The sequence below is a fragment of the Epinephelus moara genome, chromosome 16 (assembly GCF_006386435.1).
Source record: "Epinephelus moara isolate mb chromosome 16, YSFRI_EMoa_1.0, whole genome shotgun sequence".
Classification (NCBI taxonomy): domain Eukaryota; kingdom Metazoa; phylum Chordata; class Actinopteri; order Perciformes; family Serranidae; genus Epinephelus; species Epinephelus moara.
In genome coordinates this window covers 43331159-43356561 of record NC_065521.1, presented here as the reverse complement: position 1 = coordinate 43356561, position 25403 = coordinate 43331159, and the positions used below count along the sequence as shown (strand labels likewise).

The window sequence follows — 25403 nt, the reverse complement described above, 5'->3', positions numbered from 1 at the left end:
GCCAATACAACGTAATGCTTACAAAATATAGTGTAAACAGTGAGACAAGCCTCAATCCTCTAAAGGACAGATCAGGTCTGATATGATCTCTTCTGCTGCAGGGTAGCACAAGTCAGTATTTGGTAACAGTAGTGCTTCCTGTAAATGCAGAATTAAGGCCTTTGCTTCAAAGATGCACTTAAAATATATCCTTTGTCATTCAGTGGATTGACAACAGCACTGTCATCGCCACCATCGGGGTTTAGTTCCCCACAAGCACCTGTTCAAATGTGTTAGTGTGAAGTATTCAGGAAAAACTCTACATCAAGTTTGAGTTTCATCCCACATTGTTTCCTTACACTTGCACACAACAAAGACAGCAGATTTTATGATTAAAAAGCACACAGACACATTTCAAAACAATACTTAAAATATTTTATTCTGTGCACTACTGGTGTTTGGTACCTGATGGCACTCAGCCTAAAACATACAACTCAATCTTGTGATTTGGTGGTTATGGCTAAAGTTTCCTGAACTTGGCTCCGTCTGCCATTTATTGTCATGCATAAAAGACAAAAGTTGCATTGTTCTCAAATTGCATTGCATTGCAACATTGTTGTACAATTTTGTGGTGCAGAAATCCAACAATCCACCCCCCAAAAAAGAGCCTTCTGAATATGGCTGATTCACTGTGCAGGTCTTTTTACCGTAGGCTCTTCATTTTTGTAGTTCTTAACTGTCCATAGGTTGCAGTTTAGTGTGTGGACAGTCTGTGGTGTAAACATAGGCACTCTAGTTGTAACTGGCCATTACTGTGAGCCTCTAAAAGAGGTTAATAACTTAAAGCCTGTACACATGGCTCTATGGCCCGCTGGCTTTTCAAGCACTGGGTCAGCCCCCAAAAATGTATCACAGGAGGATAAAAACAATTCCCACACTATTCTCAAGAAATGTACATATGTAACATGTTGCCAAATCCTTCACAAATTCCTGCAACAGAAGGAAGGCGGAATAAAATACTTAATGCTTGTGGTTAATAATAAGACTAAAACAGTGTAGCCACACTAGAGGCCGCATGTGGCCAAAAACAAAACTGTTGGATGATGAAAAACAGAGAAAAGTTTGACTTCTATCTTTACATCTAACAGGGTGTAAAATGCCTACTTTGTCCCAGAGGAAAGGACAGATTATCCTCTGAACAGTGGCCATTTCAGGACATCAGACTCAGCTGTGCTTTGACCTAAGTCATGACATGCTAAACATGCTAAGTGCTAATGTTTGCCAGGTTGATAGGTCACTAAACTGCTGGAGTTTAGCATGTATGTTAGAGGTATGCTATGCAGGATTGTCAGTTACTGTTTGTAACCACATTCACCAGCAAACTGGAAAGCAGATGTGAACCCCAGATTCACTCTTGTTTGGCATTCAGCCTCATTATATTTGCATTTTTTTGGCGCTGCGTCTCTTGGCTGCGTGCTACTTGCAGTCTAGCACCTGGTTGTGACCTTTATATGAGGCCCGAGCCTCACACTCTTAAACGTCCTGTACTCAGAAGATAAGAAAATCCAGGCAGAGGGCAGAGTCTCTGCAGATAAAATAATAATACATCGCCACACACTTTTAGTGGGTCAAAAGTAAAGATTGAGAGGGCTTACTTCTGTATGTATGGGTCTATAGATTATTTTATAGGAAAATCCTGCATAGTATATCTTTAATTCACAAGCTAACATGCCACTGTTAGCATGGTAACATGCATCTATTTTTGCATTCTTATCGGCATTTAAGCCAATAGTTCAACTTTTTTGGCAAATACACTTGAAAGGGATATAATAATTGGATCTTAGTTCATGTAGAAACACGATTGTAGTATCAGTTTTATTATCTACTGTAACTTTCTGTAAAGCCCTATTCGCCCAGGACTAGTTTTATCTGGGGACCTCTGGTAATTTGTAATTATGGCGGAGGTCATCTTTGATCTTAATCCCGTGCAAATCTGCCATGTACATAATTTGTTCAGTAAAACTCCACCGCAAATGACAGACACAGAGGTCGTGTGATAATATTAGTCCCGTGCTGATCGGCATCTCTGTGATTTGGGGTCGTGTTTAGGTTTTGTGTTTTTAGGTTTTTACGGTGCCTCCACCTGCCTTTTTCGCGGCTGAGGAATATGGAGGTTTCGCTGGCAGTTAAAAATAAAAGTTTTAGCAGCATTTTGAATCCCATTGCGCAACATGGAGACCCATTTGCAGAAAAATCAAGTTCAAATCCTTTAGAACAGCAAAGTCATGAAACATGTGACGAGTGGTTATGTACAGTTTAGAGTGAAGTTACTAATGACTGGGCGCATCAAGCATCATATATCAAATACATACATCAAGTACATTCTTTGCTTATCTTATGTGAATGAGCCACATGAAACACAGACATCAAATCACATGAGGTCCCCACGTAATACTAGTCTTGTGCAAATGGGGCTGAAGAGAGCAAAGAAAGTACATCCCAAAACTATTCTTACAGGGTAAATTCAGATTTTTAAAAGTCTGTTATACTCCACGCATGCCATATGCACAATGAAAGAGTTCTTGGTTACTGTAAATTAAGTGATACCTTTGGTCTGTCCTGTCCTTTTATTTTAAAGCGCAGCTGAAGCTGAGGGGATATCGTTTATAATAAGATACTGTACCTAAAAAACTAAAATGTTGGATGAGGAAATTTTGACTTGATGGTGGCGCATGATTAAAAACTCATGAGATCACTGAAGTTGTGAAGATTCATCATTTGGGGAACCTGATGATCTGTACCAAATATCATGGCAATCAGTTCAATCTGTGTCGAGATATTTCACTGTATATTGACCAAAGTGTTGGACCGTCACCAGCCTCTCCAGCACAGGGGCTGCTAGCATGGCTAAAACCCAGCAAGCTCTTAATTATTGCACATAACCTCGATTGTAGCACAGGCTCTGCAGTCAGAAGACAGGTGATTAACTTGAGTCCTGACCTGTGATTTCATAACATTTCAAAGTGTGCATCCACAGACATGGCACATACAGAAGTAATAAAATATTATTTATAAAACACAAAAGGGTATAAAATTAAAAACAGTTGGTTCTGTGAATGTGCCGAGGGTTTCAGTGTTCAGTTTCTTTAGATAGGAGTGTATTTACACACCTGTCTCAGGCTATGTTCAGTCTCTCATTTGTCCGTCTTGTTTTGTTTAGCGTCAGAAATGAAGGATTCCTCATTGTTCCTCTTTGATTTGGCAAGCATCTTCTCCATCTTGAACTATTACTCCTGTTTGTCCACTTCTGATGCTCTCCTCCCTCTGTCCTTTCACACCTTGGTGTTTTTAAAGTACATATACCCTGTTGTGCATAGGGGAGGAGAATACTGCTTGCTGTTTCTCATCCCCCCCCTTTCCTTCCTTTTTCATAGTTGCAGTCCATCCTGTTGCCAGTTGCAGATGCTCTCACTGTCCTCGTCTTCCTCTTTCTATACCTCTATAGTCTTGAAATATATCCTGGCATATATTGAATCCAACTGGCTGTGTAGGGCGTGGAATGAGGGTCTCTTAGAGGGCTCAGCGGCCCAGCAGTCCATCATGATGCGGTAAATATTCTGAGGACAGCGGGTTGGACAGGGCAGCCGAAACCCTGACGACAGCAGATCCAACACTTCCTTGTTGCTTTTTCCTAAAAGGGAGGGATATAAAAGCATGAACGTTTGAGGAGTTCACTAAATTCTCAATCCTTTCCTTTACAGGCACGGGTATTCCACGGTGCAGAAAACCAGCAACCACAACCATGATAACATCACTGCTGTAAGACTTCAACTCTAAAAGGTAAAGTCAACACGACTCCTGCATATTGACTCAAGATCATTTATCTTCAAAGCACATGTTCAGTCATAGATTACAAAAAGTCCTTAAATGATAAGGTGGGTGTTTCTCTTTTTTTTTTTTTTTTTAATCTTGTCAACAAATCTCATAAAAAGACTGAAACCAACAATGTGTTAGTCCGCTCAATACTTTCTAACTTCCTGTCTGTGGCTCTCAGTTCCAAGCCCTTTGATTCTCAGGGTGCTTTCACACCTGCCCTGTTTGGTTTGGTTCAATTTAACTCAAGTTTGTTTGCCCCCTCAGTGCAGTTCGTTTGGGCAGGTGTGAACACAGCAATCACACTCGAGTGTGCACTGAAACAACCGAACTGAGACCTTCTTGAAGAGGTGGTCTCAGTCCGGTTACAAATGAACTCTGGTGCGGTTCATTTGTGGTGAGAAGGTGTTCCGACCTGAATCTGACCCAACTGCAGTCACATGACACATTGTTTGGGTTAAACATGAGCATATTACAGTCCTGGAGGATTATTAATGTGCACCTCCTCCTGTACTGCCTTAATATGCACATTCAGCACATCCAATGCATCAAAACATTGTTTTCTAGTTGGAGCCGCGCCTCGTTTTCAAACTGTATGGTTTGACTAAAATGAACAATGACAGCAATATAGTCCACGATGAGCAGCGCTAAAATCAACCTGCGTAGTTGTCCCTCCATTGTGACATTACAAAGTAGGGTTGTCACGATACTAAAATTTCAAACTCGATATCGATACCCAGGAAAATATTCAATACTCGATACCATTTTAGATACGGCAGCAAAAAATTAAGAGGCATGTCATTTTTTAAATAAAGATCAGAACAGTAACATCAATGATAACAACAAAAAATCCATATATAAAATACCATATTTTCGTTGCTGATCAAATAGAGTTGGTAGTTTAGGCTCAGGATGCTCCTGTTTCTACCTCACTATGTGATCAGAGAACCAGGGGTTACGGGAGAAACCAAACGTTTTTTCAGCTTCAATCTGTGACTTTACAGTGTTGTCCTGTTAAACTAACATTGTCTATTAATGTTACAGACAGGCATGACTGATAAAATTTTCTGCTTAGCTCCCACATTAACGTTAGAAGTTATATTTTAGTTTGATGCTGGCGACATCAGCTGCTAGTGAGGAGAGGGGCTATACCTGCCGTCTGCAGCGTGCTGTGTTCACTTCACTAAATATTTCCAAAGAGCGCTTTTTCCTTTATCATTTTTGACCAAAACTGGCTGCTCTGATCCTCCTGCAGCCGCACTGCCCATATTACAGCAACAGAAATGTGTGCATGCATGCACAGCGACGACAACAAGCCGGATTGCAGCGAGGGCTCTGTGCCTGCCAGACGCTGCCTGCACAGCGTGTGTCCGTCGGACCCGTTGCGCACACCCGACAGGCGCTGAGGTGGTATTGTAAATTAGTATTGTATCTGGATACAGCATTTGAGTATTGATACTTTTCAGAGTATCGATACTTTTGACAACCCTATTAGAAAGTGTCACATTTATCTTGCAAGTGTACTCTTCTTCAACATTTGCTTTACTTCCTGGATTTTTCACACATGGAAATTCTGACCAATCAAGAGCAGCTTTCTCACACAAGGCATTTGATCTGGTCTGCTTGTAAATGCTGCCGTGAGAACACCAACCAACTCTAGACAATTATACAACTTTGTGATAAAATCAGTCCCTGATTCAGACCAAAGGAGACGACTCTAGGGCTGAGAGCAGCCTCACTGAAGATGTTAATCTCTGGAATAATGCATTTGTTAGGGACTATGTTCAGCAGTGGATTGATCCACATTTGGTGCTCTAGTGAGTGTTTGCAGCAGCACAATATTGTAAGTCAGACTGAATCTAAATAAATTACAGTATGTGGGTATGTGGGTGAAAAAACATGTCACCAAGTGCACCAGTGTGGCTCATTGATGTGTTTCTGGACAACAATGGAAATCAATCAAACTAGAGCATCAAACGTGGATTAATCCACCGCTGGAAATAGTCCCCTGCAGAAGCACTATTTCCTCCTGTTTGTTTGATAAAACCTACAGTGACCAGCTTGTTTTTAGTAAATTATTTAACCTTTTTTCAGTACTTATTTTAGGTACATTTTTACAGATTTACCACCATTGTGTTAGTCCCTCTCTCGAGTCTTTCCAATTTGTCCAAATGATCTCCAGCCTGTCTGTGACACGTTCATTCTTACTGCTCTTTTCATGGGATTTGTTGACAGAAGTAAAAGGCAAAACAACAACTATCATATGACTGGCTGTTTGGATAGTAACAAGTATAGGTAAATTAAACAGTCTCTAATGACATTATTCCACTGTACTGACTGACAGAGTAATACTGTAATACTTCTCAGTTTAAAACACATAATAAACCGAGAAGGGTGTAACCACACATGGAAACAATAATCTGCACACCCAGTAGCTCCATTGTATACTTAGACTCATACAGTAAGTCCATTGTGTAACTCAGAGAGTTGTGCATACTTCCAATACTTTTCCACTGATTAATAAATAGGTTAACAAGCTGGAATCAATCTGCTGGAAAGCTCAGTAGTTTATATAGCTGTAATCCTCCATTAAAGAAATAGAAAGGAGTAAATACTGTACCTTCATAAGGCATCTTGCCACGTGACATCATCTCATACAGCAGGACCCCAAATGACCACACATCTGATTTTACTGAGAACCGCTGGTAGATTGCTGCTTCAGGTGCCGTCCACCTCACCGGGATCTTTGTGTTTCGACTGGCTGTATACACACTGTCCTAGAGACAGAGAGAGACAGAGAGAGGGGGATAGTGAAGGGTTAACAGAATACTTTTACATTAGCTGTGCACTGTGAAGCCTTTTATGTTTCACAAATTTAAGACTACATTACCCATAAAGCCCCGACAGACAGCGTTTCTTCTGAAAGCAATACTTCACCTCCCAAATGATCATTTGTGTATCAATTACTCTCCCTGTTTAAAGTTGAATGTATGAAAAAAAACAACAACCTTATTTTTCTCACATGCCTCCATGATGAACGAAGAATCCAAAAACGAGACTGATTGTAACAACAGCAAAACTATATCAAAACATCTGCTTACAAACTCTTTCACAACTCGTGCAGTATAATCCAAGTCCCATTCATCCAGTCATATGCTCAGAACTTCCCAAACACATGAATCTTTGCTAAGACCTTACTATTTAAAACTAGGGATGCACGACAATATCGGCACAATATCGGTATCAGTCGATATTGGCTTTAAAATGAATTATCAGAATCGGCCAACATGCTTTTTCTTATTCTGCACAATGAATAAATATTATATACACTGAAAAGTATTTCATGTCCAGGGGTCGCGTTAACCAGATATTCTCGGTCATTGACCGGTTCTTTACAACAATGACCGGAAAATCTGAAGGCCGTCGGTCATTTTGACCGGTTGCAATTACCACCCCTGCCCACTTGGCGGCGGAGTGCACAGTCAGTGGTTTAAGTGGCTGCCGTTTTCACACTGCAGAGAAAAAGTCATTCATCGGCTTCATGTAGCGTTGTTGACATAACGCCCTGGACACACCGGACGCGGAACCGAGGCATGGTGCCCAGCAGCGGAGGCAGTTTTCAATCGGCGCCCATGTTAACCTATCTGACTGTCCACACAAGCGGCTGAGTAGAGCGGAGCGCCCGTGGAGGCAGTGCTTCAGTTCGGCGTCTGGTCTATTTTTCACGCAAGCCGCGAGCGCTTCTGTCAAGCTGGATAGAGCGGATCGTACCCAACAGGAAGTCGGACACAGAAAAGACGCGAGAATCCGGCCAATTTTCAAAATAAAACAACAGCACGCACTGAGGTATTTAAAATAACACAACAGTGCATAGCCGAACACATTTTTCAATACCCTAATTACTTCATTACAATTTTAATTTTGTGTCACCGAGCCTACAGACATAACTACATAACGCCCTGGCCACACCAGGCGGCACTAACGCGTCACTAACGCGTCCGGTGTGGCCAGGGCGTTATGTAGTTATGTCTGTAGGCTCGGTGACACAAAATTAAAAATGTAATGAAGTAATTACGGTATTGAAAAATGTGAAGCCTAATGGCACGGGTGTGTGGATGTCTGTTCATCTTTTCGTTCATGTCCTTATTAATGCACACTGTATAACTTGCTTGTTGGATTTATTAAAAATGAACGAATGAAAACTAAATGTCTTTGAATATCTTTATTATCATTTAAAAACGAAAATTAAAATGACCGGTAAAAATAGATTATGACCGGATTTTTATGACCGTCGGTCAAAATGACCGGCGACGAAAAAGTCTAGTGCAACGTCTGTTCATGTCTCTTTCAGATCAGTTTTAAATGGTAAGGATTTAGTGGAGTTCATGTGTTTGGGAAGCACTGAGCATTTGACTGGATGATAAATTTTCCAAGGAATTATTTTGAAAAAGAATGAATTCAGAACAGGAATGAAACTGAATATTTCATAACTAAATGTTGTTTCTAGGGCAGCCGCCCTGACGCCCAGGCAGCAGGAGGAAAGGCTACAGCAGCATCATAATAAATTAGACTTAAACATGAAACTGCAAGCTAACAGTTACAGATAAAAGAACCAGTAACGTTGGAAGTTCTCAACACCACAGACGTTAATAAGTTTGTGCCAGGGCCCGTTTACTACCAGCATGATTAATGGGGTTGAAAACTTCACACATTTGTGGGGAAAAAGCGTATATTAAAACATCTTTCTTGGATTTTATGAATCGATATCGGGTCATTCAAACGAAGACCGATTTGCTTGTATGAATCGATTATTTTAACCCAGCCCTAGTCTTAAATGCGGACTCCTATGACTTTAATTCATCAAGAATGTTCGCCTTTTTTGGATTCTTCGTTCACGGTGGAGGCATGCAAATTTCCTTTCTGAAAACAACGTAACACATGGAGAGTAATTGATATACAAATGGTTCAATTCGAGGCTGAACTCTTTTAATTATCACCTTAAATCCACTAAATTTGCTTAAATGGCTTTAAAACTAAAATCCCTAACTATCCACAGGTTCCAAATAAGATCACTGAGATGTTGAAACTACAATAAAGATGGTGTCCAGAGTAGAAAGTACACTGTTGTGTATAAACAATTAACTAGATAGTCGTCTTTAATCATTTTAGAGTGAAGAAACATGTTCAAGTAGTAAACATAGATTGTGTAACAGTAAAGTTACTTCACATAAATCGTATTTGCATCATTTTGTGATGACTGCAGATGACATAAAACTATAACATAAAACCAGATTAAATGAGTTTTTTTTCCCTTGCAAAACTTGTTTCTGCTTTTTACTGTAAGATTTCCTTACAGGGTAAAGTGCAGCACAGACCAGCAGAGACAGGTTTCATGGAGAATCAGATTTATTTACAGTAAATATTATTACCTCTCAAGTAATGGTGGCAATGATTTACGAGTGTGTAAGTTTTACACACAGAACCTTAGAAATGTCTCTTTCTTCGCTGATGTTACCATATATGGGGAGCATTCTATGATTAAAATTGTTATTACAACCCAGTCACCAAAAATATAATTGGCATTGTACATTTCTGCAAACTATAGATATGTTATATTTGTACATTATTATGTAGAGCAGGGGTGTCAAACCCGTTTTAGTTAATGGGCCATAAACAGTCTGATTTGATCGATCAGAATAAGTATGCATTGCTTTTTCAGAAAACTGTATTCTGGTCAGGGTGGAAAAACCTCTAAGGTGGCATTTTACAAGAAGTATCTACTGTTTAACTTGCTTCCCGAAACCCGACACCTCTTTAGCCCTTTTTAGATAGGAATTGTGCAAATTTGCAGGAAAGCCCAATCAGTCTTTTTTCAGCATTGGCAGTATAAAAACAAAATCGGGGAGTGCAACAAAATGCCGCCTACCTACTTTTGTTTATACAGAATGTGCCTTTTTCGGGGCAATGGGGGGCGTGAGCAAGTAACAAAACATGTAGCTCAGCGTGTGACGTAAACAGTGACGTGGGTGGAAAGCCGCAGCTAGTCAGGCGGCGATTCTCTCATAAATCGGCCTGTTCCTCACCGTCCCCGTCATCTGACGGTTAATGGCCTCTTCGTTTGCGAGGGCAAGGAGGGCGCGCAATTCCTTGTCTCCCCAGTTGCTCATCTTTACAGTGTCTGTCAGGTTTGCATTTCTCTCTTGCTACTAGCTGCTCGCTAATTCCTGCTATCAGCTGTTTCCTGTTTATCCACCGCCAGTGGCTCGCACATGCGGCGTCATCAACAGCTCCTCCCACAAGTCATCAACAGCCCCTCCCGTTGCGGAAGGCCGACTCATTCTGTTTAAACCAAAAAGGTTCCGCCAACATGACTACCCTACGAGGTGGAAGATTGGGCGCCTCGGATCAACTCGCCATTCCGCCTCTGTGTGTCTAAACGCTTGCAGCTGGCCGGCAAAACGGTCCAACATTAGTGGAAAATCTGGTAGTGTAAAAGGGGCTTTTGCTTCCACAAGTGCATCACTATTAGGTGGGCAAAGCCATCTAGTGGGCCTGATTGGACCCTGTGGCGGGACGATTCAGGCCCCCGGGCTGTTTGTTTGACACCCCTGATGTAGAGGATATGTTGAAACCTGACGTTTCTTTATGTTTCAACAATGCTGTGGTTAACATGGTTAGATTTAGGCACAAAAACCACTTGGTTATGGATAGAAAAAGATCATGTCTTGGCTTAAAATACCCGTTTTATGGCTGTATCCCGGCAGGAAACGCAGCAATGTCTCTGTCAGAAACAGGTGCTTTTTGTGGCGCTATCCCTGGTGGAAAATAAGGAATGGGTTGTTTAAAACCACCTATATTTAGTGGCCAAAAAAACGCTCACTAAAACAACCTGTTTTGTTGTTCGCTGGTCTTGGGCAGTGGTCTGCAGACTGGCAGCTGTCTTGCCTAGGTGTCACGACATTCACCATTCCCTCCTCCTTCCAACAACAAAGTCAGCTCATATACTACATCACTTTAGAAACGTTGATGTGACACTTACGAATTGTGCAAATGTAACATATTCATGGTTTGCAGAAACGTACAATGTCAACATTTTATCCTGGTCACTGAGCTTGTTATTATTACACACAAACAAAGTAAATAATGCAGATTTGAGTGCTGCTCTGTTGTACCAGACAGATGGAAGGAGGACGGCGTTTTACATTAAGTATACATGAGTTTACACAGAAACAACAAAGCACATTATACATATTTGAAAAGGACACAGATAAAGAATTAGGGTTATTCTAAAATTAGAAAATGGCTGTTGACAGATGAGACAAAAAAATAAACCCTCCCCTTGATACTGTGTTTACATGACGTCTCTCTCCTCTTCTCTTACACACACACACACACACACACACACACACACACACACACACACACCCTGCTTACCTTAATAATTCGAGCCAGTCCGAAGTCGGCCACCTTGCAGACCAGATCGTCTCCCACCAGGATGTTTCTGGCAGCCAGGTCTCTGTGGACGATGTTCCTGTCCTCCAGGTAGGCCATGCCCTCCGCAATCTGACTGCCCATGTAGATCAGATGAGCTGATGTCAGCACCTGGCCTTCAGCAGCTGAACACACACACACACACGCACACAAACACAGAGTCAGCTAAACTGGGGAACAGCATGGATTTCTTTTCGATAACCCAAACAATGATTTTCGATACAGGCACCAAAACTATTCTTACACTTTTTCTACAAAACATTCTCTTTGTAGCTTTTATTAAAACTGTTGCTGACTTTTTCTAGAAGTTATTCTGCCCTGTGAACTATTAAAATCTGGGGGAAAATAATCTATGATGTTACTAAAAGACAATGCCACGCTCATTTACCCAAATAAACCTCAAGCAAGTTTGAAGTCTGAGTTTGAATGCATCCATTTGAATTTGTGCCATATTAACGCTAAAAGATTTCATCTTAAATATATATCTAGAGTTGTGTAAGCTGCCCTACAACAGATTTTCCAAAATACTCTATAGTCTGAATTATTATTAAACCAGAAAATATGTGACCATAAAGTAAGTAAATAAGAGCTGCACTATTTTGTCAGCATACCGCTGAAGAGAGAAGAAAGCGAATCATGGTGAATAGTCGTCTGATTAAGTTACGTTAAGTTTAGCCATGCCAGGATAGGGCTGCTGGTTTTACCAGGGTTTTGTGCAGTAAAAATAAACAACAAAATCTCATGGGACATGGATGGGGAAGGCACAACCTGCCCTACTCTCCCTCTGATTTACTGCTACTCAATATCTCCTTTGGTTGGATTGGTTAGGTTTAGACAAGAGGAGTGAGAAATGTGAAATATTAGGCTGGTGGGTCCAGTAATATGAGAGATTAGTGTGATTACTGTATGTGTTATATTACAAGAAACTGGCAGACACTTTAATCCAAAGCGACTTGACATGAGCTGGATGTAACACAACACCTCAAACAAACAAGTAAAGGTGTGTTCAGTGCTGCAGTACAAATGTTTAGTGTTTTGTTTATTCCGTGCTACAACTCCTCATTTCCAGAAATTGCTGCGGATCTGTGGCACATTTTCCTCCTGGTATACCACAGGTCATGCTCTAAGAGTGAGTGACTCCAAATGACTCATAAAGCTGAATGTTTGCTGTGCAGAGAAACAAATAGATGTCACATTAGAAAAGCATGTGAGGAACACTTTACATTGTTCTACTTCTATTGGCAATAATCAGCTGCAGCACCAAACGGTTTGTTAAGGGTGTGATGCAACTGTTCGTTGTTGTTTACACACACAATGATAATGACAGCAGATCCTCTTTTGCAGGAACAGGGAGGAAATATGATCACTGACACCCTTCATGTAAACAGAGGTTTTACTGTAGAGCAGCAGCAGCATGTGAAACATACTGTCCCATTGCCTCAGGAATTTGAATGAAGTAATTTTGCTTCCCTGGTCGTATGAGGGGTTTCAGTGAAAGTGTCACAGCAGCCATGAAGCAGATAAGTAGAGTCATGACATGCAGACACACACACAGCATGAAGAATAAAAACCTTCTGCTGGAGTGAGACATATCTGAGTCAGACCCCTCACACTCTGCTCGCTAAGACTCCCTGCGATTAAAGCCTTTTGTAAAACGTCAGAACAATATTTCTCTGCTGAGCGGAGCTGCCAGAACACAGATTATAATTCCATTTGCTTTGGATTTAAGGGGGAGAGATTTAACCGTCACTTGGCCTAAATACTGTTTCACAGAGCTTTCCAAAAAATGTCTTAGGTAGGTGAGGGCCAAGAAAAAGAAAAATTAACTTCCTGTTCTGAACTTCTTTGCATATTAAAGAAACAGTGGAATCTCCTCTTTCAGGAAGCAGCCGTGTTTAGAAACACTTACTGAGGAACTGATCTACCATCAGATTTCTGTAAAATGGGCCACATGTGCTCTAAATATTACAGGTATGTTATCATTCATTGTTATCTGTCTGTGTCTGTGTGTGTGTTTCAGCACTCACAGGCGAGGTAGGACTTGAGGCTTCCTTTAGTCATGAGTTCGGTCACGATGTAGACCGGCTCTCCTCTGGAGCACATGGCCAACAGCTGGATCAGCTTCGGGTGATGGAGACTCTTCAAGGCCTGAACCTCCTTCACAAACTCGTCCTGCTTCGTGTCCTCTGGAAAAGAAAAGTGAGGAGGAGAATTGTTGAGTTCATACCTTATCTTTTTTGTTCAGTGTTGTTTTGCTGCTGTCACGTCATTAAAGCCGGGGCAGGAAGGGCAAAGAATCCATCATAACCTTTAAATACATTTTCATTCAAGTGGTCTGAGAGAACACTAGACTCCTGCACCTCATCTTGGCTTCGTTTTCAAGCTTTAGAAAGTCTAGCCTGTGACAGGAGAGTTTAGCCAATCACAGGTCATTCCTATCGGCCTTTGGACGCTGAGTCTTTGGGCTTTTGCCTTTAATTGACAGGATAGAATTGACAGGAGAGAGTGAAATGGGGGAGTGAGAGAGAGTGGGGGGATGACATGCAGCAAATGGTTGCTAGCCAGAGTCGAACCCGCAACCGCTGCAGCGGGGCATCACCTCTGTACATGGGGCACTGGCACTATCCACTACGCTTCTTCTTGTGTTTATTTATTGAATGAATTGTTTCTCTTCACTGGACTTATTTGTCACCACTCTCTCTTCTCGTGTGTTGCATTTGGCACCGCAGCTGCATGAAGCGGTGGAGCTGTCCTCTGTCTCTGTCTGTGTGCAGTCCACATTCTCCTCCTCCTCGTCATCATCATCCACCTGAATATTACTATCTGACCTGCTTTCCGAGTTCTGAAAGGACACTGTGGGACCTGTTCCTCTGTCTTGTCACGGATGTTTCCCGCTGCCACATTGTCTTCACTGATTCTTGGTCAAATGTCTCTAAAGGCTCTCTTCTAATGGATTTGAAAAGCGTAGAAAATCCAACCTGATCCGAACACGTTATGACGGAATAAAGTTTCAAAGTCACTGTGCGAACGTGATTGACACAGCATGAGGTCGTATATATTCTTAGACGTGACAATTTTAGACAAAACAAATGGACCTCGTGTACAAAGGCCCTTAGTGTCAATTTAGGGAGCCAGTATATCATTGAGTGGCACAAAGGTTAAGGACGGACGATGTTGAACAACTTTCAATAAGCAGTCTCTCTTCATCACTGAGCTGCTTACCTAGGTTAGCAATTTTATGAGCTACACCTTCACTGCTTTTCACATGATTTATAAACCTGACTGTCAGACAGATAAGTCGTGTTTCAACTGGTCAGCCTCACGTTTGTGCTTTTCACCCATTATCTTTCTGAATGATTTGGTACTGGTCTCATAGTGGTGTTAGCGTTAAATTAGAGGGCCACAAGTGAAAGTCTGAATCAATGGCAGAGAATCCTGCGAAGAGAGTTGCTATTCCAGCGTTTGCAGCTACTGCCTACACTGCGAAGCAACCCAAAAATGTGTTTAAGTGACGGAGAGAAAATCTTCCTAATAGTTCAGCCTTTGCTAACAGGAGCCAAAGACAGCTGTGGATAATTCAAGATCATGTTTATATAGCTGATGATAGCTAGAGCGTTGGATTACAGTGTGTCATTTCAAAAGGCTGCACAGGCCCACACGTTTGCAAAGAAAACATGACTGTACTTCTCATAGAATTCACGATGGGGATGATTGAAATGAATTAACTGCTAGCGCTCGTATAGATTACTGTATGAAGTATGTGTGCAGTTTAAAATTCAGGTGGGTTTTTTGTGCCTTTTCCAGAAATCTGCCTCCACCAGCTTTAATCTGGCTCAGCATTCATTGCCATCTTTACAATCACGTCTTCTCTTCTCCACACAGCTTCCCACATTTCTCCAAACTGTCCCTCTCTAACATAATTTACATTTTTACCTACCATCTCCTCCCTCTTTTCATTCATCTCTCGATCACCACTTTACAAAATTTTAAAGCTTTCTTTCACCCTCACTCTTTTAATAACCTCCACGTCTCTGTCTCCATTCTTCCATTTGTTGTCATCACTCTGTCACACTCATCGTGTTTTTGTCATGTATCCCTCCATCTGTCCATATCAAACTTCCGCTTCCTGAATGACCAGCTGCTGTGCTCCACCAGGGTTGTTGGTGCCGTCGTGCACTGGCCAATCAAAACATGCAGGAACACATTCCAGGTAGGATACTATATCTCAGGTATTGTGTTGCACTGGGCTCACTCTTGTGTCCTTTCAAGTGTCAGGACAGAAAAGCAAAACAGTGTTTCATCATGTGATAAACTTTAATCTGGACTTCCTGGTTTGTGTCTGGTTCCAAAAAAACACAGTGTCTTGTGTTTTTTGATACAGCGCTGTTGTTGCTTTGCACACAGCCTTATAGAGTGATCTACCACCGGACTGAAAAGCTGGTGTTTCACTGCCCTCTCTGGTACATTGAAGGGCACTTATTTTGAAAAAGGGAATTAAGTAAGGTGAGGTAATAAGAAGGGAAACAATGAACAGAAACCTGTCACTTCTTTCAGTATCTGTTCTCTGTTTGAAAGTTCTAAGTGTTTCACTGTTAACTGTTGGATGGGGTCAGTAGTGTGTGAACTGAAAGTCAGCAAAAACACATTTTTCAAGGGCTGTTAAATCAGTTTTTAAAGGTTCAGTGTGTAGGATTTAGGGGGATATATTGGCAGAAATGGAATCAAACATAATAAGTATGTTTTCTTTAGTGTATAATCACCTGAAAATAAGAATCGCTGTGTATCTGTTACCTTAGAAGGAGCTGTTTATATATACATATGGAGCGTGTCCTCGTTTATGGAGATCCCCATGTTAAATGCCATGTTTGTACTGTAGCCCAGAACGGACAAACCAAACACTGGCTCCAGATAGTGCTATTCACGTTTCCACATCAGCCACTGTAGTTAGAAGCTCATATGTAACAAGCAGCATCGGAAAAACACTGATTTGTAATGTGAAACTGCTGAACTCAGTGTTTTTACCAGTTTAAATCAGCGGGGAGACGAAGAGACTGCTGCAGATAATTTGACTCCCGGGAAAAATCTCCTAAACATCTGTACATTAAGTTATCCGCACACATTAGCATGTTGTAAGCAAGCTGCCCTTCTTTGATATGCCAAACAGCATCGGAAAAACAGATCGCCATATTACTACCATGATTCTACAGTAGCCCAGAACGGACAAACCAAACACTGGCTCCAGATAGGGCTATTCACGTTTTCACGTTGGCCACCGTAGTAAGACCCGGATGAAACTGCTTTATTCAGTGTTTTTACCAGTTTAAATCACCTGGTCCATTTGTTCAAGAGAGGAAGAAACCTCTGCGTCTAATTCAGCTCCTGGTAAAAACCTCCTGAATGTCTGGATCTTAAGTTATCAGAGAAATAAGATACACACACACATTAGCAGGTCGTGGGCTAGTGGGCTTCTGTGTTTTTACTGGTTTAAATCACCTGGGCTGTTTGTTTTAGAGAAGAAGAGACTGCAGATAATTCGGCTCCTGGTAAAAACCTTCTGAACAATGAACACTGAAGGAACTCCAACCAAGAGAATTTTCAGCTGGTTGCAGTCTGCACTCCTCACCACTAGATGCCACTAAATCCCCCAAAATCTCACATACTGTTCCTTTAATAGTTGCCATCTGGTTTTACTGCTTCAATTAAAGGTACCCTGGGAAGTATCTGACTGCTACTTATCGAGTGATATGTTTGAGGCTCTATTTGGTCTGTACTGTATGTTGTGCACGCCAATGACACAGTACACACTCTTGCTAATAGTTTCACACTTTTCCACTGATCTACAGGTGGCGTTATGTGTCAAGAAAAGAAGCAGTGCACCAACAAATTGCACAGAAGAGGAATGCAGACTAGCACAAACATGGATGTAAGTAATGCTGGATTTAAAATGTTCAAAACAATTCTGCTTTGCAAGTATGTTCAGACAACTCTCTTATAATCTGACGATGAACAAAACCTGGACTGTGATGATAAAACCTTGAAATATGTGGTTATACTTTGCCTTTTATCTAGTCATCATCTTGTCAAATTAAAATGTTTTTTAAACTATTCCAGATTCAGATGGCAAACATGGATGTAAGCAGAGGTGGTTTAAAAATGTCCAAACAATCTGCTTTGTTTTATGAGGAAGGAAATGCATTTAAAATGACCTTCAATCCAAGACATATCTCTAACAAGCTCTTTAATCACATATTGTAATTTCTACTATTTATACCGCAGTGTCTCTCAACATTCGTACCTTGTTTCAGCGTCTTTATGGCCACCTTCTTGTTCTCTGTGGTCCACAGAGCCTCCCACACCTCTCCAAAGTGTCCCTCTCCCAGTTTCTTGTGGAGCCTGAACTCTTCTCGAGGCCTCTCCCACGGCTCCATGTCGTACAGCTCCCGCTGCAGAGACGACAGATGACGTGAGTCCAGATAACTTTACGTCAAAACTTTATAAAACAAGTGGTTAGAAAATACTGCAGAGAATGTGCAACTGTATTTACACATTCTCCAGCACTGAGGGATCGTGCATTGGATTGTGTATCGTTTGATTCATCAGTTTTAAAATAACTCCCCTACGTTGCACAACTCGAGGTGCTGAGACAGAACCATGTTGGAGTGTGGGGGAATATGAGAACTGCTTAGTCGCAGGATTCATGTGACATGTATGATTTGTAACATGGAAGAGTTGTGCTCCTGCTGGGCGACGCAGGAAAACAGTGTTTGTTGAGATGTTGTAATAGACCAAAGGAGGTGTAGAATATGATTTTGATTACAACAAAGTCGTCTTTGATGTTGGACTCATTAAATTTCACATTCTGAGTACTTTTCCTTAAAACTTTTCTGACAGTGTAAATATTTTTCCTTTTGTTCACAGATCTCATGAAGTGGAGATGACAGGAAACACGACCAAATGGGACCACGTAAAGATAAACGACAGCAGCCTCCTGATGCAAAAAGATTCTTATGTGAGTCAAAAATTTCCCCTTTAGAAGACTTTTTTTAGTACAACAATGGGAAAAAAAAAAACTGGAACATGACATTAAAATTTTAAAATATTTGGTTATAGTTTGTCTTCGCCTTTATTTATTTCTCACCTTGTTAAATTAAAATATTTTTACTATCCCAGATTCTTGCTGTTCACTTTTTTGTTAGGTTTGATGCAGACAGATTTCTCTTTTGATGATTTGTCGACAGATCAGCAGCATGTTAGGTAAGTGGAAGGTGAGTGAATGAATGAATGAACAACAAGTAGACTTAATAAATGAAACATAAATTCAAAACTTTATTCATTGTCATTAACAATCAATCAGGTGCCACAAAATGTTCTAATGATCAAGTGCTTTGATAAATATGAAATGAAATGAACAGATCAATGAAATGATTGGCTCAGAAAAAAACATGATTAATAAGTTAAATAATCAGTCATCATTCACATATAAATAAGAAATCAACATGATTTTATATTAAAAATAAATAATAAAAATAATAAAGTGTTAATGAGGTGATACACAAAGCGACTTGTTGGTCAACCTGTTTGAGTTGCCTCAGCATTGTTGCTTAAATGTATACAGTCTTTAATTTGCTTTGACACATTCAGATAAATGACTGACGCCAGGTTTAGCTTTTCTTTGCTGCTGGAACAAAGAACATCACAACAGTTGCCTCACGTATAAAGACAAAACCAAAAAGTGCCCAAAACAAACAGAAATAAAAGAAGACAATTAAAATAAACAGTTTCAGTCTGTTGCATCTCAGTCGACTTAAATACCATGAAAATTCTTCTTCCAATTTCTATTTCTATCACTTTTCCCCATCATCATAATTACTTACAGCAACAAAAAGGTCATGCTGATAGTTTAGTCAATCCCACTTAATTAAAATGTTGTCTCCTTTCAATTCTAATTATGCGTGACATAATCTCTCTAATGGCTTTAAGTTTGACAAATTAAACCACTTGGGCTTTCACACAGTCTGTCGGGCAGTTTATTAGGCATTTAAACAGCAGGATGAATCTGCTTTTAGAAACTAAAATCCAACAGAAGGATCAGCCGTGTCGTCGTAATACAAAACACGCTTTATCAGCTTTTATTGACCGTGTCTCTTTGGCTACGTCATTCCAGAAAACAAGATGTTGTGCCAAGTCAATAAAAAGTGATTGAAAGCGTCGTTAGTGACTCTTTTTACTGGTAGAACATTTAACTGATGGAGCATTTCAATCTAAATGTGAGTGTTTTATTTTCTAAAAGCAGATTTATTCTTGCGTTTTAAGGCCTAAATGTTCAACCATTTGACTGTGTGTGAGCTCAGTGAATCTGCAGAGGGGCAGCTGAGCTGTATATTAATGAATAGAGCAAACATTTAAAGGTCCAGTGTGTCGGATTAAGGGGGATACATTGGCAGAAAAGTCTGTTACATTAGTGTATAATCCCCTGAAAATAAGAATCGTTATGTTGTCGTTACCTTACGGCTAATTTCTTCTCTCTTTACACACGAAAATAAATACGTCCGTTTCAAATATTGATAACGTCACTGCCCTTCCATGCGCCCTTCATGCTTGCAGAGATACAGCCAACAGGTGGCACCAGAGGGTCGAGTCAAAAGTTTTACACAACAACAAATGGAGGAGGTCGTAATAATGTACCTTTAAACCAAGACAGCATTGTAGACAGTGGTGGTCTGTGCAGCCATATAACGTTACATTCTAACATGTGGATAGATAATTCTTTTCACTATATTACTGATATGTTCTATGCCACCATTATTTAAATTTCTTTGTCTTTTCCTATGGTCGTATGTTGCATAAACTTGGCTACACTGCCTCTACGATCTCTGCTGGTACTGCTCCATTGCATCTGTATCCCCAGGCTTTCAGGAAATGTGCACAAATATGGACAAAGCTTACAGAGTACAGAGAGAAGGCTCTGTATGTCTGCAAATCTAACACTGAGCATAAATGAGCCTTTAAAATGAGCTGTTTATATCTACATAGGAAGCAGGTCCTCATCTACGGAGGTCACCATGTTGCACCACCATGTAAAATGAAAAAACACTTTGTTTTTTTAACACGAAACTGCTTTATTTTGTGTTTTTACTGGTTCAAATCATGGATTTTGTTTGTTTTAGTGAGGATAATACCTCTGTAGATAATTCGGCTCCTGGTGAAAACCTCCTGAACATTTGGATCTTGAGTTATCAGATAAAAATGATGAGCAGGCACTAGCAGTTCCTAAGCTAGCGGCCATGTCAAACAGCATTGGAGAAACACTGATTTGTAACATGAACCTGCTTTATTCAGTGTTTTTACCGCTTTAATTACCTGGTTTGTTTGTTTTGGAAAGAAAGAGACCTGTGCAGGTTATATAGCTCACGGTAAAAACCTTTCAATCAATGAACACTGAAGGAATTCTAATCAGGAGAAGTTTCAGCTGGTTGCAATCTGCAGTCCTCACCACTAGATGCCACTAACTCCCCCTGAATCTCACACACTGGACCTTTAAATACGTTTCATTAATAATCTTTATATGTCAGAGCTATTGAATCATGAATATAATATTCAGGATTTAAACAGAAAACAAAAACAGCTTGGCCACCATGAGATGTACAACTCAGTGACAGTCAGTCAGTTAGAAATGTAAAATAAAAATTAAGAAATCAGTCTTGAATCTCATCAGCTCAGAAAGCTGCAGCAGAGTCATGAAATGCAAATGACACGCACACAAATCAATACTTAATAATAGAGTGATTGTGTTTGATAGTGTTATTGAAATATATAAAAGGCTATAAAAATATCATAGTAAAAAAATCAACAAAATGAAAAGGAAAATAATTTGAAACAACGTGTAAATTTTATATCTGTAAGCTTCTCACATGAGATAACACATGCAGTTATGTTTCATGTACTGTGTGTGCGTGTGTGTTTGTGCTCTGTTTGCGTGTTAAACATAAAAGCATATGTGCTGAATCTGTGTGTTGTGTTTGTGTGTGTTTCTGCCTCAGTGTGTCCGTGGCCTCGACTCACTGCCTCCACTGCAAGGGAAGAGAGAAGAGGGAGGAATCACTGAGTGGCCTCTGATCCAGAAGAAACACTGATTTTTAAACACTTTTTCATCCATGAGGAAAAAGCCGCAACTTGATGCTCCATTTAAATATCTGTAATGGTACGTAATATTCCTTTATCCTAAAACATACTCTCAAAAACTGAAGCGTAGGTGTGTCGGTGGTTTCTCAGTTTGCAGTGAAAAATCTCCTGATACTGAGAGACCTCGACGAGCTCAGTTGTCTCCCGCCGGGCTCAAACTGATGAGCCATGAATAAAGAATACAGCTCGCTGGGGGTTTAATGTAAGCTGCAGTGCAGAGATAGCATGTGTAATTACAGCACTACCACGTGACTTTATTCTAAAACTGTTCCAAATATTTTATTCTCTGGTTAATTACACTCCAAATATGTTTGCCTCTTGGTATTAATTTATTCACATAGAGCATAAGACAGCACTCATTAAATTTCTGCTGCAGAGCAACAATAGAAAGAAGATTTCAGGGTCTTTGTTGCACTTTGTTGTTAGATTCCTGCTGCAGAGACAAAAGCTGCTCAAATTAAAAGACATTGTGGAACAATCTGGATTTGTGCCTGAAATCTGACTTCAATTATCAGGATCAGTGGGAAACGTTATTACTCATTACTGGCTGCTGGTTTTCATTGAGAAATACTACAGAAGCTCATCTCTGTTTGGTGACGTGCAGATCCTGTTTAGCTAAGCACCATTCTGTCAAAGTCAAGTTGAGTTCTTGGCAAAATGTCTCCAACGTTAAACAGAACGCTTAGGAAAAACTACTAACGTCACTAAAGGTCTAGTGTGTTGGATTTAGTTCCATCTAGTGGTGAAGTCGCAGCATCAGAATCGTATGGCCAACGTAAGAAAACAAATGGCCCTCATGAAACCATAATTATGAAGATTATATTCCATATCCTCCAATATACACCCCTAACGCCCACGCCACACTGCCTGTGTGAGCAGCGCTTGTGCGTCATGGAACCATGTTTTTTATTTCGGCAATAATGTTAACAGGTTAGAGCAGCCACACTGCTGGCGTAAACGACCCAGCTCAGCTGTGGAACATCTAAAGAATACGAGTCTTACCTACTTTTGCCACATGACATGCGGTTTTCAGCAAAACAAGACAGTGACAATGGTCTTTTAATAATCATATTGACATAATACCAACTTTCACTGCCGTTTTGATATCTGTCACAGACATGAGCAATATAAATATTTGTTTTTAACTTAAAACTTCCTGTCTCTGTTTGAAAATAAATCCCCTCTGTCAATGTTCCTATGGTCAGAATCCCTTCATTTGCTGACACAGGATTTGTATTAAGTATTTGCAGGACCGTTCTGCACTGCTCCATAAAGAAGTGGAGAATTATTTATGGAAATACAGTGGTTATAACTGTGGGCAGGTCTGCAGCAAGGCTGTCTGTGTGAACACCTCACACATGTAAACAGCAGCAGTTCAGCTGGGTAGATGTCACACACTGCTCGTGCAGGCACTGTGGCCCAGACATAAGTCCTACGCACTGAACTTTTAAAAAACAAAATATCCAAATATCTTTGATTATCTGTGAAATCATTTAGTGATTGTGCTTTTCGTGTTTTCTGTTCTTAGATGTTTGAGGCAGGTGTGTCAAATTCAAATGCTGAAAACTCTTATGTTTCTTGGTTTTAGGTTAATGTGGTTCAACATGTTTGAGGATGACAATCAAAGGAGTCCAAGCTGTCGAGACAGTCTGAACAACATTACAGAACAGGTGTGTAATTTTACCTCTGTTTGTGTGTGTGTGTGTGTTGATACGATATTTTTCATAAATATTTTAACAACATGCTATGCTATGACTTTCTGTAATGATTTTGGACAACATGCTATACTATGACTTTTTTTCACAATTTTGGACCACATACTATAGTATTACTTCTTTTTTACAATTTTTGACAACATACTATACTGACCTTTTTTCACGGTTTTTGACGACAACATACTATACTGACCTTTTTTCACGGTTTTTGACGACATGCTATGACCATTTTTCATGGTTTTGGACAACATGCTGTACTATGACTTTTTTTCACTGTTTTTGGACGACATATTATAGTATGACCATTTTTCATTGTTTTTAACGACATACTATATTATGACATTTTTTCAAGATTTTGGACGACATGCTATACTATGACTTTTTTTCATGGTTTTTGACGACATGTTATACTATGACTTTTTTTTCATGGTTTTTGACGACATGCTATACTATGACTTTTTATTCACAATTTTTGACAACATGCTATACTGTGACTTTTTCACGATTTTGGACATGTTATGCTATGACTTTTTTTTCATGGTTTTTGACAACATACTATGACTTTTTATTCACAATTTTTGACAACATGCTATACTATGACTTTTTTTTCATGGTTTTTGACGACATACTATGCTATGACTTTTTTTTTTTCACAATTTTGGACGACATACTATACTATGACTTTGTTCACTGTTTTTGGACGACATACTATACTAAGACTTTTTTTCNTCTTTGATTATCTGTGAAATCATTTAGTGATTGTGCTTTTCGTGTTTTCTGTTCTTAGATGTTTGAGGCAGGTGTGTCAAATTCAAATGCTGAAAACTCTTATGTTTCTTGGTTTTAGGTTAATGTGGTTCAACATGTTTGAGGATGACAATCAAAGGAGTCCAAGCTGTCGAGACAGTCTGAACAACATTACAGAACAGGTGTGTAATTTTACCTCTGTTTGTGTGTGTGTGTGTGTTGATACGATATTTTTCATAAATATTTTAACAACATGCTATGCTATGACTTTCTGTAATGATTTTGGACAACATGCTATACTATGACTTTTTTTCACAATTTTGGACCACATACTATAGTATTACTTCTTTTTTACAATTTTTGACAACATACTATACTGACCTTTTTTCACGGTTTTTGACGACATATTATGCTATGACCATTTTTCATGATTTTAGACAACATGCTGTACTATGACTTTTTTTCACGATTTTGACGACATACTATGACTTTTTATTCACAATTTTTGACAACATGCTATACTGACTTTTTTTCACTGTTTTTGGACGACATACTACACTATGACTTCTTTTTCACGATTTTGGACGACATGCTATACTATGACTTTTTCATGGTTTTTGACAACATGCTATACTGTGACTTTTTCACGATTTTGGACATGTTATGCTATGACTTTTTTTTCATGGTTTTTGACAACATGCTATACTATGGCATTTTTTCACGATTTTAACGACATGCTATACTATGACTTTTTTTCATTGTTTTTGATGACATGCTATACTATGGCTTTTTTTCACGATTTTGGACAACATGCTATACTATGACTTTTTTTCATGGTTTTTGACGACATGCTATACTATGACTTTTTATTCACAATTTTTGACAACATGCTATACTGTGACTTTTTCACGATTTTGGACATGTTATGCTATTACTTTTTTTTCATGGTTTTTGACAACATACTATGACTTTTTATTCACAATTTTTGACAACATGCTATACTATGACTTTTTTTTCATGGTTTTTGACGACATACTATGCTATGACTTTTTTTTTTTCACAATTTTGGACGACATACTATACTATGACTTTGTTCACTGTTTTTGGACGACATACTATACTAAGACTTTTTTTCCACTGTTTTTGGACGACATACTATACTAAGACTTTTTTTCACTGTTTTTGGATGACATACTATACTATGACTTCTTTTCACAATTTTTGACGACATACTATGCCTTTTTAGTCACAATTTTGGACGACATGCTATACTATGACTTTTTCACTGTTTTTTGACGACATGCTATACTATGACTTCTTTTTCACGATTTTGGACGACATGCTATACTATGACTTTTTCATGGTTTTTGACGACATGCTATACTATGACTTTTTTTCATGGTTTTTGACGACATG

General features: G+C 39.7%; 1 protein-coding gene across 1 annotated transcript in view; it reads right to left on the bottom strand.

The window, feature by feature from the left end:
- Positions 1–407: 407 nt before the first annotated feature.
- srms (src-related kinase lacking C-terminal regulatory tyrosine and N-terminal myristylation sites) overlaps positions 408–25403 on the bottom strand; it is a 38974-nt gene continuing 13978 nt past the window's right edge. Inside the window, exons 3-8 of the mRNA XM_050064263.1 lie at positions 21406–21413; positions 17639–17786; positions 13371–13529; positions 11287–11468; positions 6473–6629; positions 408–3670 (exon numbers count right to left, since the gene is read on the bottom strand). Coding sequence (XP_049920220.1) covers positions 3471–3670; positions 6473–6629; positions 11287–11468; positions 13371–13529; positions 17639–17786; positions 21406–21413 — 854 coding nt within the window. The 3' untranslated portion in view covers positions 408–3470. The remainder of the gene's footprint in view (positions 3671–6472; positions 6630–11286; positions 11469–13370; positions 13530–17638; positions 17787–21405; positions 21414–25403) is intronic.